Source organism: Thermoascus crustaceus, assembly GCF_041956765.1.
Source record: "Thermoascus crustaceus strain CBS 181.67 unplaced genomic scaffold VTN00scaffold_2, whole genome shotgun sequence".
Taxonomy (NCBI): Eukaryota; Fungi; Ascomycota; class Eurotiomycetes; order Eurotiales; family Thermoascaceae; genus Thermoascus; species Thermoascus crustaceus.
The window spans coordinates 2,767,507-2,787,107 of record NW_027192528.1 but is presented as its reverse complement, the minus strand read 5'-3'; the positions used below and the strand labels follow the sequence as shown (position 1 = coordinate 2,787,107).

The window sequence follows — 19,601 nt, the reverse complement described above, 5'->3', positions numbered from 1 at the left end:
GCTTTTTAAGATAATAAGTAATGCAGTTTAACTAAATTTCTTGAAATTTATATTTATTCTGTTATTTATTATTTATATAAGATAATTTAATATCTATGTATATTATAATAGATATATTTGCTTATTATTAATTTTTAAAACTATATTTGATAGCTTATAAATATATTTATCTATAGATTTGTTCAGCTAAAATATATTGTTAGTACTTTTAAAATCATTGTTATATTAGCCTATTTTATATAGTATTTAGATATATTAAATTTCTTAATTTCAAAAAATATTATTTGATTTTTATACATTTAAGAGATTATTAGTTTATAGTTATAAAAATACTATTTTAGAAAAATAATAAGCTTTTAAAGCTAAATTACTTTTTTAGTAGCTATATTATAATAAATTAATATTTACTAATTTAAGACATAAAAACCTCTACTTTAGCACTCTATAAACTTATTAGAATAGTTTTAATAAGCTATAATAATAAATTTATATAGTTTTTCAACTAGAATCTTATTGTAAAGTGATTTTATATCTATTATTAAATGTATTTAATATATTAAATATTAGTACAGATTTTTAGTTCTTTTACATATTAAAATTAATTTAGAATTTAATATCTATTTAGTCAAGTTTAACTATTAACTAATTAAGCTTTTTATACTCTGTTAATATATATATATATTCAGTAGAAGGTCTTAAATTTATTATTTTTTAGTTCTTATAAATACTATTTGATTAATATAAAAATAAAAATATAAATTATTATTCTTTAGCCAATAACTTATTAATATAAATCTGATTAACTATAAAAGAATAATATATATGTCTTCTAATCTCTAATAAATTTATAATTAAAAAATATTTTTAATAAAGGCATTTAATATATTTGCCAGTTATTTTATTATATAAAATAGCAAAAATAATCAACTATTAACATAAAAACTAGTATTAAACTATTACAATTCTAAAACCTAATTAATAAAATAGCAATAATAAAGAATAATCTAGTTTTTTAGTATTAATTTTTATAGAAAATAAGGTATTTATTGTCTAACTATTAGTCTAAACTAAGAAACTTAACTATATAATTTAGATATTTTTAAATCTACACCACCAGGCATATCCTATAGCAATCAATCATCTGGCTGAACTGCTGGGACATTAAAGAATTCTAGAAAGCAAGAGAAGCAGTTAGCACTAATCAAGTGCCCTTGGCAGCAGCATACACAGAGTCCCCCCAGTTCAATCAGTTAAGCAGTGGATCAAGTGGTCAAAGGCTGCCAAACTGTGATAAATAATGCAGCGCTTTTGTTCATAAAATCAAGCAGCCATGCACAGCTAATAAACATCAAAAATGCAACTAAGAGACAGTTAAATGCTATATTTCTACTGGGGGGGTTTTAACTACTGAAGAAGGCTAGCAGCTTGCTTAACAAGCTGCTGAATTGCAAGAAGAGGTGATAGAGCAGGCTGGCAAGCAGCCTAGAAAATGTGCACTACTGCAGTGCAGCAACTGTAATATTCAAGGTTATACTAAGGTTATCTGCTCTACTAAATAGGTAATTATTTTGCATGTAAATAGCTCTAATTTATGGGTAGTGTGGTGAGACAATTAGATATTTATAATAGGTGTTGATTAAATTTTTTAAGTCAAAAGATAAAGTAGCTAATTAATTATCTTTTTGATAAACAATTTAAAATTTAATAGACAAATATATTTCTTTTTAATAAATAGATAAAAGAAAAAGTTTTTAATATCTAAATATCAAACCATAATCTAGATTAAAATAACTACTCTAAAATTTTTAATAAAGTTACTAATTAATATAATAGACATATTAATTTGTAGCTAACAGATAGAAGTAGTAAAATATAATTAAAACTAGAAACTTAACTATAATCTTCTCTCTACTATTACTTATATTGTTAAAATTAGTATTATTCTAAGATTAATTATGAAAGATATTATATATATAATTCATTAAAGCATAATTAAATGGTTATAATTAAACTTTAAATAATTTCTACTAACATTATATATTTAATTCTATAGTAATATATAATATACTTAAATAACTTTATTATTATACCTAAATATATAGTTTTTGATAAATTCTAGTCAATTTATATAAGTAATTATAATTTATATATTAATATAATAATATTATAATATAATAAAAAGAATGCTATAAAATTAGATAGTACTAACTAAAAGAACAATAGTAAGAATTCTAAAAAGAAGTTCTATAGATTAAACTTTAAATAGAGAAATAAAAGAATATAAATAAAATCTTATATAGATATTTACTGCAGCAAGAATAATTACATAGATTGAAAGTATTCAAATAAGCTAAAAAGAATATTAAAAAGCAAGTATCTATTATAAATTAAAACAACTATATTAGACCTCTTAAACTGTCTATTATAATAATAACTACTATATTTACTAATTTAATAAGAATACTACAGAATAGTATTTAAAGGCCTCTAGAAAGAAGTTAAAAAACTAAAAAGCTCTGCCAGCATAAAATCTTAAACTAGATTTTATAAAGAATTAATTATATACATATTGAATAGTACTATACTTAACAGAATAAACTTATAGAATCTAAATATTATTAAAATATCTGAATATATACAATATTTTAACATATTTTTTAGTTACAGATACAGAATTTTATAATCAGTTAAAGAATAAGAATAATTAAGTTTGAGTGCAACATACTACTATTTCTTTAAAATTTAGTCTATAAAAATATTTTTATAAAATTATAATGTAATCTACCAGTAAGCTGCACACCTAACCAAGCTGTACACCTCTCAACACAACTATATTAACTATTTAAATTTAAAGCTATTCAACCCACTATTATGCTATCAAAAGCACACAGAAATTCAAGAAAATTAGTTAAGCAGAAGGGGAGGATCTTATTAGCTCTATCTGCTTTAAAAAGTGTTAAATTTAATAAATTTATAAAGCAGTGTGCATTTACTATACTAAGTTTCTGAATTAATTTTTCAGATACAACTTTTAAAGCAGAGTTATAAGAATTGATAAGCATATTAATAGATATATATTGAATTCTATAGAGGAGAAAATGCTTTTAAATTAAATATTATTTATAGATAAGTATAGATTATCTCAATCTGCAGCTGTATAAGTTATAGCTGTTGAGAACTACAACAGCTACAAGCATCTGAGTGCAGTAAGAATATAAAGTATGCATACTAAGCTAATGTAATCAGCATATTATATAATTGCATAATAGATAATTGCTATATATATAGCTAGAAAAGAGCAGAGATATCTATATATAATATATAAGAATACAAGATTTACAACCTACAGTTAATATACTGTCTTGTTACTGTAAGTAGAGTATCTCTATAAGTATAACCTTCTCTGCCTTGCAACAGGTTATAAGTCTGGCTAGCTGCCATCTTATTAGATTGTGAAGCTGCTACACAGTTTGATTCTGCAAACTGCTGCACTACAGAAGTTGTAAAGAGCTGAAGAAGCAAATAATATTCTAAGAGATCTAGAATATTAGATATTAGCTATATAATTAGAAGTTTATATAATTATCTTAATTCTCTAGCCTAATCTTTATGTGTTGAGCAAGACTACAAAATCTATCAGTTACTAAGCAGCAAAGCCCACTACAGTATACAGTTATACTATTATAGAATATAGTATAGTCAGTAAAGTCTTACTGCAAGCTTAAGAGAGTAAGTACTATATATTCTAAATATAGAGTAGAAAGTAAGAAAAATAAAAAATCTACTACAAGCTAATATTAATAAGTGCTTATTATACTATATATTCTGCAGTGTATTAAGAGAATAAAGAACTGTAAGTATTAGTATTATAAATATTCTAATAGTTTGTAAGAATATAAATACTATACACTTTATTAATTTTTATTTTATATTATTCTCTTAGTTAAGATAACTAACTCTATAACTGGTCAGATATTTAAAATATTATTTTAAGCATAAAAATAATATCTAATTTAACTAAGCTAAGTTTTGTAAAAACTGTATCAAAGCCAACTATATAAAAGAAAAATAATTTAAAGAATATAAATAGTAATACTATAAAATTACTGCCTAAAACTCTTTAAATAATATCAGATAGTGTTAATCTTAATAATATTTAACAACTGATACTGAAGCTATTAAAAGAAAATATAGATTATTAGTTTAATAGATTTAAGGCACTAAGCAGCAAGAAGTTACAATAAATTATTACAGATTCTGATAAGCTAGATATTTATATAAATAGTGTAGTATCTCTTCTTTATTAACTTGTTTCAGAAAGTGAATAAGATCTTTTTAACCAACACCGTAATTCTGCAAGAAAATAGTTTTAAGCACTTAAGAGACAATAACAAGCACTTTAATTAAATATAATATAATAGAAGATTGCTGTCTTCCATATTTATAAAAAGCCTAATAATATATTATTGCAGGCTGCCTATAATAAGCTGTAAAGAATAATGCATACATTGTATGCAAAAATGCTAAAACTAAAGTATACACTGAAGAAATGTATAATATTTAACTAACTACTGGCATCTTTGCCTGATTAGTATATAACTATTTGTAATGCTATTAATGGGCAGGCATATAATAATAATAAAATTAAGAATATATTTAAGTGTCTCCAGCAGAAAGAAGATTAGCTTAATAATAAAAAGAATAAGAATATATATATAGTCTGAGAAATACAAGAATTAAAAAATTCTTATTATTACTACAATAAATACTGCAGGTCTGATAGAGAAAAGAAGATTTATTATAAGAGAAGTCTCTAATAGTAAGATAGTTATTCAAGCAGTAGTGATTATAAGAGGAAAAGTAGCTTTAAATTATATTAATTTATATAAAAAGAAAGAAAGAAACTAAGCTGCATTTTTTATAATAGTAAATATCTCTAGAATAGATGCCCAGATCACTCAGAGCTTAAGAAACAGTAAGAACAAATTTAAGCTAAGTGAAAGAAGAGAAATTCTAAAAAGAGCATATATATTATATATCAGCTTCTGAATCAGAGGGGAAGCAATATATATTAACAGATTCAGAACCTTCAGAGAATAAGAATATATATAGCTGAATTATTAAGCTCTAATAGTAAAAAAGTACACTATTTATATTTAGCTACTACTGGCTTTAAGCATATATATAATATATTATATAATAACTTTATTGCACTGAAGAATAAACTATTACTATTAAATATTAAGAATAATAAATAGATTACATATATTGTTATAACATCTTGTATAACTGGCAATCACAAACTGTTTCTTAAGATGCAATTAATAAAGACTAGCTGAATGGTCTATATAGAAGATAGTTAACTATTAATTAAAGAATTTAAAACAGTATAAATAAGTAATATCTATCACTACAAGATAATTTTGTAGAACATTCTTTATGTTTCTAGTTTAAATGTAAGTCTAGTATTAATTTAAGCAATCTATAAATAAGAATTGCATAAAGTTATTATTAGTAATAATATATTATTCTATTAGAAATATATACTTATATATATATATATACTTGTAAAAAAACTATATAGTTAAATAGTTTATAAAGAATATTAAAGAATACACTTTTAGTGCTAAAGAGATAAATGATATATTTAAGCTAGATCTCTATATATATAGAAAGCAGAGAAAAAGAAGTATAATATATAATATTAACATATAAACTATTATACAGAACTAAAAGTCTGCAAAATATATACTCTTATAAAAATAATAAAAATAAGAGTAAAGAGAAAAATATAAAAAAGAATAAACTTCTAGTAAATTAGTATTAATATATATAGTTTTTAGCCAGTAACTATTAATAGTAATTACTAGTTTATTAAAATTAATAATAACTGCATTTACAAATACTAAATTATTTTAATTCTAATAAGAGATGCTGCTCTAAAAGCTTTAAAAAGGTAAAGAAAGCAGATAGAGCTAAAGAGCAAATATAAGTTAAAGATTATAAGAATTAATAATGCAGACAAACTCTTAAAAGAATATAAAGTATAAAAGAAGTATAGTCTGTAAATAGAACTTACTATGTTATATATATTATATCAGAATAGCTATGTCAAGCAAGCTATTTATTTAACTAAAAAGAGTGTATAAGCTATACTTAAAGAAGCTACATTATTAATAAAATTTTAGAATAAAGCTATATAAATATATATCTATACTTGTAATTATTTATCTATTTCTTTATATTGAAAGAAGATAAAAATACAATAATATCTGAAAAACTCTAAATAGAAAAGCTACTAAAGATTATATATATATATTTGGAAAGTAATGTATAATTAGTTTTAGATAGCAATAAGCTAACTAATTAAGAGCAAGTAGAAGTATTTATAGAATGTATTAAAATAATTATAAAATAATATTAAGTGTATATATTAGATCTTTATCAAGTTATCTAATTCTTGAATATTCAATTTAATAAGAAGATATCTAGCAGCACAATCAATATAAAACCGTAAATAAAGCTAACTCTAAATATATTATCAGAGAGAAATTCTATAAGCAGGCCAAAAAAGAATTCTGCAAGAGTTATCACTAATAATAGTATCTGAAGAGATTCAGATAAATCAGCTAAGCCAGTTACAACAGATACAAAAGATGTGATAAATATAATAGCTAGAGCTGCACCAGCTGCACCAGTTAAGCCAGACTATTTATCTGCTTCTAATTAACCAGACTTCAGATATAGTGAGAGCTATAAATAAGCAATCTGCTCAGACAAATAGAGAAGATCAGAATAGCACAATTTAAAAATACTCTATAGAGTAAGAGATACTAGAGATATATACTAATAGTAAAGTAAGCATATTTAGATAATAATAATAATAATAATAATAATAATAATAATAAATTACTTAAGAGTAAGAGTCTGCAACAATTAAAGAAACTTAAGAGAAGAACAATATTAATATTTTAATAAAATATTTTATATAGCACTGATTGCAGCAGCTATATAAGAAATATCTTATAATATTAATAACTTAATTTTAATCCTTTATATCTATACTGAGGCTGTCAACTATTTAATATATAGATTAGAGTAGTAGAAGACTATAAAATAAGAGCTAAAATTGTTTATTATTAATAGTATCTTTTACAAAACTTATATATCTTAATATATAAATATTATTACTATAAAATAAATATTTGCTGTGAAGTATACACTAAATAAAGAAATTAAGCAATTTAAAACTTAATTAATAGTAAGAGAGTTCTTAGATTGCAGAAATTTATTGTAAAGAGACTTTTACACTAACTATTTATATTAATTATCTATAAATACTTCTAGTAATTATTATATTAAAGGATCTGAAAGTCTACTAAATAGATATTAATAGTGTTTTTATAGAAGCAACTCTGTATAAGTAAATATTTATATAATTATCTAATAATATTATACTGTTAGAAGACTGTATACATATTTAAGCTTAAGCAAAGCTTGTATAGTTTAAAATAAGCTATATATAATTAATATAAATTTTGTAGTACTACACTGAAGAAAATAGAATTTAAAATTATTCTAAGTAATCTCTATATATTTTATAACTGCAGTAATATGCTAATTAATCTATATATTAATAATCTGCTAGTTGCTGCAAAGAATATTTATAATATTAAGAATTTTAAGCACAAATTTAGTAAGTACTTTAAAATTAAGAATTTAAAGAAAAATTTTTAAATTCTCAGAATTAAATTATTTGTAATTGCAAGCACCACACAATCTATCTTAACCAGTTAGTGTATTTTAAGCAAATACTATAATAATATAATATAGACTATAAAGCTATCTTATTAATATATATATTAATAGCAAGTTAAAAGATATTACTAAAAGTAAAAGAATATAATAATCTTATATTTAAGTAAAGTTATTAATACAGAGTTGGAAGCACTATATTTCTGATAATATATACTTAATCAGATATATTTGCTGCAGGCAAGCTAGCTTAATTTATAGATAAGCTAATTATAAAATATACTTATTGTATAAACTTATATAATAATGTAATCAATCACTGAGCAAAACAGATCACTGAGCAAAACACCCACCAACACCATTATTATTAGATATCTAATTATCTCACTACACCACCCCTAAATTGAAGCTATTTACATATAAAATAATTGCCTATTTACTAGGGCAGCTAACCCTAGTATAACCTTGAATATTGTAGTTGCTGCACTGTGGTAGTGCATGTCTTCTAGGCTGCATATCAGCTTAATTAGCTGCCTCTGCCTGCAATTCTGCAGCTTGCTGAGCAAGCTGCTGGCCTTCTTCAGCAGTTAAAATCCCTCTGGTAGTAATATAGGATCTAGATATCTCTTACTTGTATTTTTAATGTTGATTAGCCATATATAGCTACTTGATTTTATGCTCTAAAAGCACTGTATTATTTATTGCAATTTGGCAGCCCTTGACCATTTAATCAACTGCTTAACAACTAATTGGACTGGGAGGACTCTGTGTATGCTGCTGCTAAAGACACTTGATTAGCTCTGACTGCTTCTTAAGCTCCCTAGCATTCTTTGATGTCTCAGCAGTCCAGCTAGATGACTGATTACTATAGGATGTGCCTGATGGTGTAGGTGTTTTTAATTGAATATGAAGCTGGTCAAGCACCTGCTCTGGCTTATATGGAATCAGGCCTGATGCAGCAAATCCACTGCATATATTAGATACAGTCAGAGCTTGCAGATATACTTGCTGGTAGATAGTGATGAAATCCTCCTTGTTAATATAATTGATGCTATGCTGCATATAGATCTGGGTTTGCTGCCTATATGCATGTTTTAATGGCCCAAAGCAGGCAACATTAAGTGGTTGTAATAGATGTGAAGAATATGATGGTAAATATAGAGGAATGATTATATTCTCAGTGCAGAATTGATTAAATTCAGCAGATATATAGCTGCTATAATTATTAAGAATTAGCAGATAATATCTGCCTGCTATACAAGCTTTGGTATGCTTATCAAAGATATTTCTTAGCCAAAGCATCCCTAGCTTATTGATGGTCTATCCATTATTGCTAGTCCCAATTGCCCAGCCCTTTAATAGATCTGGATATTAATTAGATTGGTGATTCTTGCCAGCAAAGATGATTATTAGGGGCAGGGCCCAGCCAGCTATATTGATTACCTTAATCACAGTTATCCATTCTTGATTCCCTGGTTGTATTGCTTTAGGCCAGTCTCTAGATTTAGAGTCAGTAATAATCTTTACTGTTGATATTATGTTTATTAAAAAGCCAGTCTTATCAAAATTGTAGATATCCTATTTAGTAATATCATATTTTGTACAGCCTTCAGAATATACTGAAACTACTCTTTAATAAGCTTTGGATCCTCATATAGAGCCCATTAATGATCATATCTGCAGCTATATTTGGATTTGAGCTTATAGTGGTAATTGATAAATCTTTAGATCTAATATTGGCTAACAGTAGCTGATGTATTTAACTGGCTAGATAATAATAGACTGGCTATATCTTGTATAATGGTGATTTGTGGTGATAGTCCTCATTAGTTCATTAATAATATCCATTTAATAAGCATAGATTCTTCAGTAATAGTAAGCTTTTTGCTGTTTGGTGTTGTATCTATATATGCAGTATGCCCACATAGGTAGTGGTAGAGTATTGAATATGGCATATTATATGCCTGTGCAGCAGCCTGTATGCTTTTAAATTGATCATTATTGAAAGCTTTAATTGCAAGCAAGATATGGCCCTCTTGATGAACTGCTGAATCTGCTGTTTTGCATGGCATTTTGGTGGTTGAAGTTGATGAGTGTGTTGCATAGTTTGGTGGGGTGTTTCACTTGGTGATCTGTTTTGCTCAGTGATTGATTATGTTATCTGCAATCAATTACTAATCTGTATATCTACTATAGTCTATATAGAATATTAGCAAATTAAATTATTAGCTATTCAGATACAAAATATGTAGAAGATTACACTAACTGAAAGTCAACTACTGGCATACTTTTTATGCTTAATAAAGAATCTATCTTCTGATAAAGCTGCAAGTAATATACTATATTAATATTAATAATTAAAGCTGAATATATTATGCTTGCATTCTGTGTAAAGCACAGCAAATAAATTATATAATTTATAATAGATATTAAATATGCTAAACATATTGGTGATAATATGCAAACTATTAAAATATATTATAATAATATCTCTTTAATTACTCTAGTTAACCAGCCACAGCTGAATAAATAATTTAAATATATTAATATTGTCTACCACTTTATTTGCAATCTGAAAGCCCATAATATTATTAATATTAAATATATATTAATACAGTATATGCTTCCAAATAGCATAACTAAATCTCTATTAAAGAAGCTGCTTAAATATCACTACAGAAAGATAGAGTTAGTAGATAGTAGAAGCAATTAGATAAGATTAAAAAAGTGTAATAACTGAATAGATACCCAGTCTCACTAAGTATATATAAGTAGAAGTGTTAAGAACCACAATAGCTATAAGTATCTAAGTATAGCAATAATTCTAATAGTATTAAAATATATTTTATAATTGGCTAATTAGTCTAAGTAATAATAAATAGACTAATAATGAGCTTAAAACTATTATAGCTAGAAAAAATCTTTTAAAAATATACTATAATATGTATACTAAAAAGATATTAGCTTCTAATTCTTAATAACTATACTAGCTATAAATCTGCAGAGTTTAATCTTTTCTGTAAGAATTATTAAATTATCTCTCTTTATATATTTTTTTATTTATCTGATAAATTGCAATCTCTTAATATTAGCTGCTTTACACTTTTAAAGAAGGCATATAGTATAGAGATAAGAAAAAGTATTTAAACTAGTATTTATTATATTAATAAGAATAACTTTCTTAATCTTTATAAAGAATTATAAAAGATCTTATTATTTAAGAATATCTGCAGTAGATTTAAAGCTTCTAATTTAGTTTCTTTAAATTATTAAAAAGTGCTGAATAAGCTTACTATTAAAAATATTACTCTCTTAACTACTACTTATAGACCTGCAAATAGTAAATAAATTATAAAGATTTTTTATACTACTGCTAAAGTGTAAAAGCAGATAGAGCTTATTAAGCAGCTTATTAATTATAACTTTTAAAGTTCTTTATCTAAGACTATCTGTTAGCTAGCAAAAGTAGCTAAATCTACTATATATAAAGTTCTTCTTCTAGATTAGAAAATAAAGAAGCTTTATATAGTAAATAAAAAGTAAAAGTAAAAATATTCAGCTTCTAGATCTTATATTACTATTAAAAATGTTCTAATAGAGTTTGAAGATTAGCAACTTGCTTAAAAAGCTATACAGATAATAAACTTAGTAGAATTAGTTTTTAAAAAGTGTGTACTATTATAATGCAGTAACTATTATTAAATTAATTATATTAGAATTAGCTGCTCTAGTAAATCTAAATAATTTAAAAATCTTTATATTAATTTAATTATGTAATAGTAAGATCTTATAGTTTTTAATCTTAGTTAAAATTATATTCAGCTATCTTGCTTAGTTAAGTGTTTTGCTTGCTTGTAAATTAGATTATTTTAATAGTAAGCTTTATAATACTGTAGTAGCTGTAAAACTATTAAACATACTATAAGAAATTATCTTAATAGATAACTATATATTCAACTATTAAATAGTCTAATTTAATTATATTAATAGTTGAAAAGCTTTAAAATTATAGTAGGCACAGTAAAAATTTATTACTTAGTAGTATTTATTACTTAGTAGTTAATTACATTATAGAAGATAAAAAGCATATATAAATATATAAAAATAGATAATTATATTTTTTTATAAAAAGTTATTAAACTCTGTAGTTAAATAGCTACTATAGCTATTAAAAATAAGTAACTATTTTATATTAATTATATAGTATTTAAAGTATAATTTAAATATTTTTTTAAATTAATAAAAATTATTTATATTTAATATTTAGCTATTTCTACTAATTACAATCTACTAGTTTTTAGAAAATGCAGATTTTTAATATTAAGCAGTCTATTAAAATACTATTTTTAAGACAATTACTAATAGTATATAAATTCTTTTTAAAGCTTACAGTTTTAGTAATTATAATTTATTTATAGTTTCTTTAAATAACTATATAAAAATTTTTACTGTATTTTACTGTAGTAATAATTTTAGAGATTAAGTAGAGTTTTATTATAGTTAGTTTTATTAAAATTCTAGATATTATCTTTATATATATTATATTTCTGAATAGCTGTATATATAGTTTAAAATTATAGTATTGTAACTTTTAAATTCTTCTATTTTATATACTAATATGTAATTATTTAATTATATCTTCAAAGGCATTTTTAACAGTAGTAGTAATAAAATAATATATTAAAAAAAGAAAATAATAGAGTAGAGGAAAAATTTATCACTTAGTAGTATTTAGTAGTGTTTATTACTTAATAGTTAATTATATTATTTTTAAAAATTTAAGATTAAACAGCTTTAAATAACTTAATATATTTAAAATTAATATTAATTATTAACTTAAAAAATAAGCTAAAATAATAAAAGTAGAATAAAATAAAAAATATATATATATAATAATAAAACAGAGTTAAAACTATATTTTAACTAAATTATAAATTCTAAAAATAGCAGAATATAAGTCTAAATAACTAAAAAATATATATATATAATAATAAAACAGAGTTAAAACTATATTTTAACTAAATTATAAATTCTAAAAATAGCAGAATATAAGTCTAAATAACTTATATAAGAATTCTTAATAAATTCTTTTTTTTAATTTTTAAATAGAACTAAGGCCATGCTACTAATTTATAAGAACATTATAAGGTTGTATTCTTCTAAGTCTCTGGCAGGTGCCTGCTGGCTATTACTAACTAGCTAGTCATGTGGTACTGCTTGGGGACAACAACCGCCACCTGGGAGTTTCTATCATCCAGTTCGCTTATCAACCCTCTGATAACGCTTGGGTGATACTCCACCATTTTGCCTCTTCATCGCTATCCATCAACCTGTCCCCCTCTTCCCACCTTCTTTCATTCCACCATAATAAGTCTTCCTTTTTGCAAATACTCAGAACATTTATTATCCACTGACGACAGATGGAAAACTCCAACTGACACCAATCCTTAGCCCACTGCTCTTGTCTTTTCCCTAACAGATCAACCGGCCTACTTTCACCCATAAGACTCGTGGCATCTTGTACAGGGTCCTTCCTACCATACTTATCTGGAAAGGCGACTTTTGGACCAGCATCATGTCTCCTTCTGCTATTACATCTGATTCTATTCCATCAGCTGTTTCTTCAGCTCAATCCTCAACCCGTACACTACTGCTCTCCCCTCCATCACTGTCATCCCACCCAGAAAAACTCAATGCCATTATCCAGTCTTATGATCTCAGCACAACAGATTTGCAGATGCTTGATCGTCTGGCGCTTGGCATTGTATCCCTACCGTCCTCAGCATACGACATTGTTGTCATACTAATGGACGCCGATGGCTCTCGTTCGGAGAGCCAGCGGCTTGTCGATCGTCAAACTCTCACCACTATCGTTAGAGCTCTCAAACCAGGAGGGCGGCTGCGAAGCGAAGATGGAATTTTTGGGACTTGTGAAGGTCCGGAGCAAACTGAAGCGATCCTAGCGGGATTGGTAATCGACGGCAAGAATGGGTTGATGAAACCCGACTATGGAGAACAGCACTCGGTCCCCTTGCGGCTGGGCAAAAAGACGAAGAAAGACAGCAATGTGGGAACTAGAGATGGAAGTGCGAGAGACCCTGTAGCACAATCTACGTCCGCGGCGAATTCAAGACAAAGTGGCGTCAATGGAGCCAACACTTTCTTGACTGGTGTTGGGTTTGTTGACTTCACTGACGATTTTGGGACTTCAGTAGCTGCTAATAGCAACAACTATTCCGACGGTGAACTAATTGACGAGGATACTCTCCTTGGTGAAGAAGATGTGAATCGACCTATTATACAGCGTGAGTCCATACCCTCCCGTACCCCAAGTGCACAAGCAAACGCCTTATTCCTTCCCCATCTCGCCGCCCTGGAATACTCTGCATTATATATAGCACGACCGTTGACAATTATTTTATAGCTCCGGAGTGTCGCCCTAAGGCAGGGAAGCGACGACGGGCTTGCAAAGACTGCACCTGCGGTTTGGCGCAAAGACTCGAAGCAGATGATGCGGCAAAGCGTGCAAATGCAGACAAAGCTCTTGACGCAATGAAGTTGGATCGCGATGACCTGGCAGAAGTCGATTTCACTGTTCAGGGCAAGGTTGGGAGCTGTGGAAATTGCGCGTTGGGAGACGCCTTCCGTTGTGATGGGTGTACGTGCTCAAACGTGCTTTGAATTGAACTCTTCAGTACTAACAATGAATAGGTCCGTACATTGGTCTCCCAGCATTCAAGCCTGGGGAAGAAGTTCGACTTTCGAATAATGATGTTCAACTGTAAGCATATTTTGGGCTACAAGGGTGATTTGTCTTTGGTACACGCCGGGCTTTCAAGCGAATTTTGCAAGTCCATGTCTTGGGAGCGCGTGGTTATGGATATGGGAGTGCCGTTCTTCAACAAGGGCGACAGTGCAGTGGTTGGGTCAATCGAACACAGCATAGAGAATCTCCTAGTCTCTTATTAGGCTCACACAAGAACTGTCTAACTTTCCTGTAGTTTCGGACCTATCGGACCTGTCACTGTCTGGGTATCCTCTAATAGCTTCAAAGTCACACGGCTATAGAATAGTAATCTCCTAAAGCTGCTAGATCCGGGATAATTAAAGTGCTGGTAAATACTTTGAGAAAAGTAGATCTGGGATCGCCCCCGTAACAGCTATTCAAACCACCAATGGAATGGCGGCCGATGTCAGCCGATGGCAACCTCCCGTAAGTTGGGAAACTAATTCGCCGACCGCGTCCGGAAGCTCATTTCTTATCTGAACCTAGCCTCGGGTCTCCTCACTTCTTGCAGTCAGAGCTTTATCGGAGACCGCATTGCATGTCCAAACCATACATTTATCAACCCAGAAACCCTGTGCTACACGTTTGTTGCATTTGCCCGGAGACAAGAGGGCGACTATTCCCTCTCGCCATCTCTGCAGGAGATCCCTGCGGTGTCGCTGATATTCGCCGTCACTCGCCGACATCATGTCATTTTCAACCCTAGTTTCTGACATTGCTTTTAGAGATGCCCACCCTGATGACCGCAGTTCACAAGTTTCCCATGTCCAGTCACAGACTACTGCTCGGTCGTATACCAGCACCGCAGCGACAAGTGTGAGCATATCCGGAGATATCTCGAGTCAGTTGCACGCTGGTTACAGCCATCCATTGACCAGGTCCTGGCAAGCCGAGAAGCAACTGACTAAGGTCTGTCGTATCCCAGATCAAGCCACTGACAAATCCATTTATTTCTAACTCTTCCCAGGAAATGCTCATCTATCCACTCTTTATTACGGATAATCCCGATGAAGAGACCCCAATTCCGTCTCTCCCAAATCAGTATCGTCGGGGGTTGAATCGATTAACCCCTTTCCTTGCACCGCTTGTGCAAAAGGGCCTACGCTCAGTAATCCTTTTCGGCGTACCGCTAGACCCCTCCGCAAAGGATGCCCTTGGAACAGCGGCCGATGACCCTGCTGGCCCGGTTATCCAGGCCATCCGTCTCATTCGGTCCCGATTTCCTCAGCTCTACGTTGTGGCAGATGTATGCCTGTGTGAGTATACCTCCCATGGCCATTGCGGGATTTTACGAGAGGATGGGAGCCTCAACAACGCCCAGTCAGTCGATCGGATCTCCGATGTCGCATTGGCCTATGCTATGGCTGGCGCACACTGTGTGGCACCATCTGACATGAATGATGGTAGAGTGCGCGCGATCAAACTGAAGTTGATTGAAGCTGGTATTGCGCATCGAGTCCTCCTGATGTCATACAGTGCAAAGTTCAGTGGCTGCTTATACGGACCTTTCCGTGATGCTGCCGGCTCCTCGCCTTCTTTTGGAGATCGCAGGTGCTACCAACTGCCCCCAGGTGGTCGTGGGCTTGCTCGACGCGCCATCCAGCGGGATATAGCGGAAGGTGCGGATATCATCATGGTGAAGCCAGCGAGCAGTTATTTGGACATCATTCGTGATGCGAAGGAGCTGGGAAAAGATATGCCAATTGCAGCTTACCAAGTGAGCGGGGAATACGCTATGATTCACGCTGGTGCTAAGGCTGGCGTGTTTGACTTGAAGAGTATGGCCATTGAGAGTACAGAAGGTATTTTGAGGGCTGGTGCTGGGATCGTGGTGAGCTACTTTGTTCCGGAATTTCTCGACTGGCTCCGTTCCTGAATGCTTGTATTGGCGATATACGGTCTTTCCAGATGTGCTATTCTATATTTGGCCCTGCCAAATTATGTATCCATGGTGCTAAAAATGTCTTTGCGAGCTGAGGGCTAGAACATTTTTCGTCTATGGTTGGTCTTTGCAGGGAAGTGTTACTGGATTGTCGTTTCAAACAAATTTCATCATAGCTGTTGTCATTATGTATGACTATCGAGTCAATTTGTCCAGTTAACACGTGTCCTGCCCGAGCGTTCTTTATCCACCGGTAATACCTTCGGGCTGCCCACTTTGTTCTGTCTGCTTGAGCTGGGAGAGCACCTGTGTTTTAGACTGCACTCTAGCAGAGAGGGGTGTTATCATGGGTCTAAGCAGCAATAGATGATTTTGCAGTTTAATTTTGCGACACCAAAAATCGAGCGAATGCAACTTCAAGAATCATTGAAAGCGAGAATGGCCCGTGTGTCTATCTACCAACAGCAGGAAGTACGCTCGTAGGATCATTTGAACACGGTGACTCATGTACATGCTATGTGAACAGTCATTGCATACCATGATATCAGGAACATTTCCAAGGTATAACAGCTTTGGTCGACATTGAATCACAGCAAGAAAGTCGACCAACCGAACGAAACCAACGATGCTCTGAGCCAGTCAGAGTTATGCGCAGAATGGCTAATGGGATGATTTGAAGGAGAATCGATGAGATCAGTTACGACTTATGTAACCTCGAACATGACACCATGAAGTGGAACGCAGAGTCAAAACTTGCTATATTTGACAAAAAGAGATAGAAGTATGCGAGTATGCACCATTGTGGGAGTGCAAGATAGAAATAACAGCGCCCGGCGGTATACTGAAGATATAATATGACAGCAGTAGCCCCTTTATGCAAGCTCATATCCCAAAATCACATATACCTGGGTTTGAGCCCCTGGAACCCATATGCTACAACGTCGGACTTAACTACCTCACCCGGAGCCACGTACGAACCCCGGCGAAGTCGGACACCTGGATAAATTGTAGAACCAGCACCAACATAACAATCTTCTTCGATGGTAACAGGCCGCCCTTGGTGCCGACTCTGAGAGCCCTTTCGTTCTTGCATATTGGCATGGGCCATAGAACTCAGGATGGTGACATTGGGGCCTATCCATGTATGCGCACCAATGTTGATAGTACAGTCATCCACAAAGAGACAGTTCATTGAGATCATCACTTCTTCACCAATGTGGATGTTGTACCCATAATGGCAGTGAAAAGGAGCCTCGACAACGGCACCCTGACCGATAGACCCAACTGACCGATTTGAGGTGACACCAGATGGCGAGTTGGCGGCTGAATTTGGAGGTATTAAAACTTCCTTGAGTAAGCGATTCTGCTCTTTAGCACTGACACCTGACAGCGGATTGCAAGCATTGTTGAATTTCCATAGCGCCGCCTTACAGCGCTCTCTCTCTCCAATTAATTGGATATCAAAAGGCCGATAGAGTTCCCCACGGATCATTTTCTCCTTCTCTGTCTCTTCACCGGATACCGGACGAGTGGACAGCTGATGTTCAATACTGAGAGCCATTCTGGCTTGCGCTTGTGGGCTGTTGGTATCCGGGTTGGTCATATGAGCTGATCGTTGGTCGGGACCACTTGGGAAAATGGGTATCCCTGGTTTTGGATGAGCACCATGCGAAAGTTCGCGAATAGAAGGAACAACGTGGTAATCAGCTTTCGGGTGTCCTTCTCGTGATAGCTCATGTATTGGAGGCACCTCTCGGTATTCCGATTTGGCTACGTTTTCTGACATGTATGCCGCACTTGGCCAACTCCGTTTCGACCATGATCCGCGGTCGGGTCCAACGCCTGTTGGACTCGTCACGTACTGAGCAACGGCACGGTCGCTATCATCTACTGCCATAGGTCTCATTTTACCTGCCTCTAGCTGTGATGAAGTAGACCGTGGCTCGTGCCGCTGAGGACTCATCTCGTGGACATAACTGCTGCTGACATCGGGGTAACCTTCTTTCGACTGCAAAGGGACTGGCCCTTTCGCATTGGAAGGCTTTTGCCACGTGCTTCTTGACGAGTAGCCCTCACAGAGGAAACCGCCACGGATACAGTTATTGCCTATAGCACAAATTTAGAATCTTTATACATGGTGGTAGCGTGGCGTGTGAAAATATAGACGAGAAGCAGGAAGGTATCTTGTAACTTACAGGCAGGATGTTGTTCGTCGCATTTCTTCTTTCTCCTTCGGCAGGTCATACAGCCAGTCTTTGTCCTGTTGCTGAAGACGCGCTTTCTCTTAGGACCAACTTGAACTGCAGCCTGCGGTCGCTCCTGAGTATACGCTTGAGGAAACGAGCGCTGATCAATCTCTGCAGGTGCTTCCACCGGGCGGTTTGCGACGCCCCAATTCTTTTGAGATGGGTCTTGACCCTGAGCCTCGCGTTGCAAAGCTTCCGCAAGCTGTGCATCCGAGGTATCAAGATTCTGCGCTCGCTGTGCTTGACTAATCAATTGTGAATCATAATCGTGCCAAGGACTGCCGGCCGACGGTGCTCGAGAATCCTCGATACCTTCCACTCGTGGATAAGTCGTCGGGGAAGGATTTTGGGGTTCATGGCCTGGGTGAGATGCAGCAGCACCATTGGAGTTTGTGGGCTGTGTTTGCGGCTCAACGTTTTCATCTGAGCGAGGGACTGGGCTTCTCGGATGGCTGCGGGCCTGGTGTGCGGCTTGAGGGGATGCCTGTCGTTCAGTAGATTCAGACCTCTTCCGCTTGTTCTTGTTTGAGCCTGCTTGAGACGATAAACACGGGGACCTTCTGTCCTCTTGATCGTGCCCGACACTTCCACTGTCTTGGGCACGTTCATCTTGTCGTGACGAGGGAGTGTTGTACCCACTGGTTCCCCAACCACTTTCAATACCTTCACGACGCTCATCATTGCTGTTGGAGGTAACATTGGAAGAAGGGGTAGGCCCGTTCACTCCGCAAACTGACACATCTCTTCCATTGACTGCAGTGAAGCGGGAAGGACTGTGGTCTGTATTGTGTTCCTTATCAGAGTCGTGACTACCATTAATAACCGGCGCTGATGCAACAGCAGCCATTGTGATGAATTCAGAGTGCAACAGGACTGTAAGAGCAGTGAAAACAGGCACACCAGAGAGGTGAAATAGCACTTCGTGCCTGTG

At 32.3% G+C, this 19,601-nt stretch overlaps 4 protein-coding genes across 4 annotated transcripts, besides 2 other annotated features; 2 read left to right on the top strand and 2 right to left on the bottom strand.

Moving 5' to 3' along the window:
- Nucleotides 1-4,335: 4,335 nt before the first annotated feature.
- Nucleotides 4,336-4,353: a sequence feature (Short protein (VTN00DRAFT_4564, KAL2011846.1) was converted to a misc_feature.).
- Nucleotides 4,354-4,572: 219 nt separating this feature from the next.
- Nucleotides 4,573-4,578: a sequence feature (Short protein (VTN00DRAFT_4564, KAL2011846.1) was converted to a misc_feature.).
- An 8,914-nt stretch (nt 4,579-13,492) lies between these two features.
- Nucleotides 13,493-14,540, top strand: VTN00DRAFT_4563 (uncharacterized protein; the record flags this gene model as incomplete). Its single annotated transcript, XM_069431004.1, has 3 exons — nt 13,493-14,060; nt 14,180-14,413; nt 14,467-14,540. The coding sequence occupies 3 exons, from the start codon at nt 13,493-13,495 to the stop codon at nt 14,538-14,540; spliced, it is 876 nt and encodes a 291-aa protein (XP_069290083.1).
- Nucleotides 14,541-15,229: 689 nt separating this feature from the next.
- On the top strand, nt 15,230-16,418 carry VTN00DRAFT_4562 (uncharacterized protein; the record flags this gene model as incomplete). The annotated part of the gene is made up of 2 exons (XM_069431003.1): nt 15,230-15,451; nt 15,510-16,418. 2 exons carry the CDS (start codon nt 15,230-15,232, stop codon nt 16,416-16,418), a joined length of 1,131 nt encoding a protein of 376 aa, XP_069290082.1.
- A 37-nt stretch (nt 16,419-16,455) lies between these two features.
- VTN00DRAFT_4561 (uncharacterized protein) lies at nt 16,456-16,772 on the bottom strand (the record flags this gene model as incomplete). Its single annotated transcript, XM_069431002.1, has 2 exons — nt 16,456-16,619; nt 16,685-16,772. The coding sequence occupies 2 exons, from the start codon at nt 16,770-16,772 to the stop codon at nt 16,456-16,458; spliced, it is 252 nt and encodes an 83-aa protein (XP_069290081.1).
- A 547-nt stretch (nt 16,773-17,319) lies between these two features.
- VTN00DRAFT_4560 (uncharacterized protein) lies at nt 17,320-19,517 on the bottom strand (the record flags this gene model as incomplete). Its single annotated transcript, XM_069431001.1, has 2 exons — nt 17,320-18,530; nt 18,620-19,517. 2 exons carry the CDS (start codon nt 19,515-19,517, stop codon nt 17,320-17,322), a joined length of 2,109 nt encoding a protein of 702 aa, XP_069290080.1.
- Between the last annotated feature and the right edge of the window lie 84 nt (nt 19,518-19,601).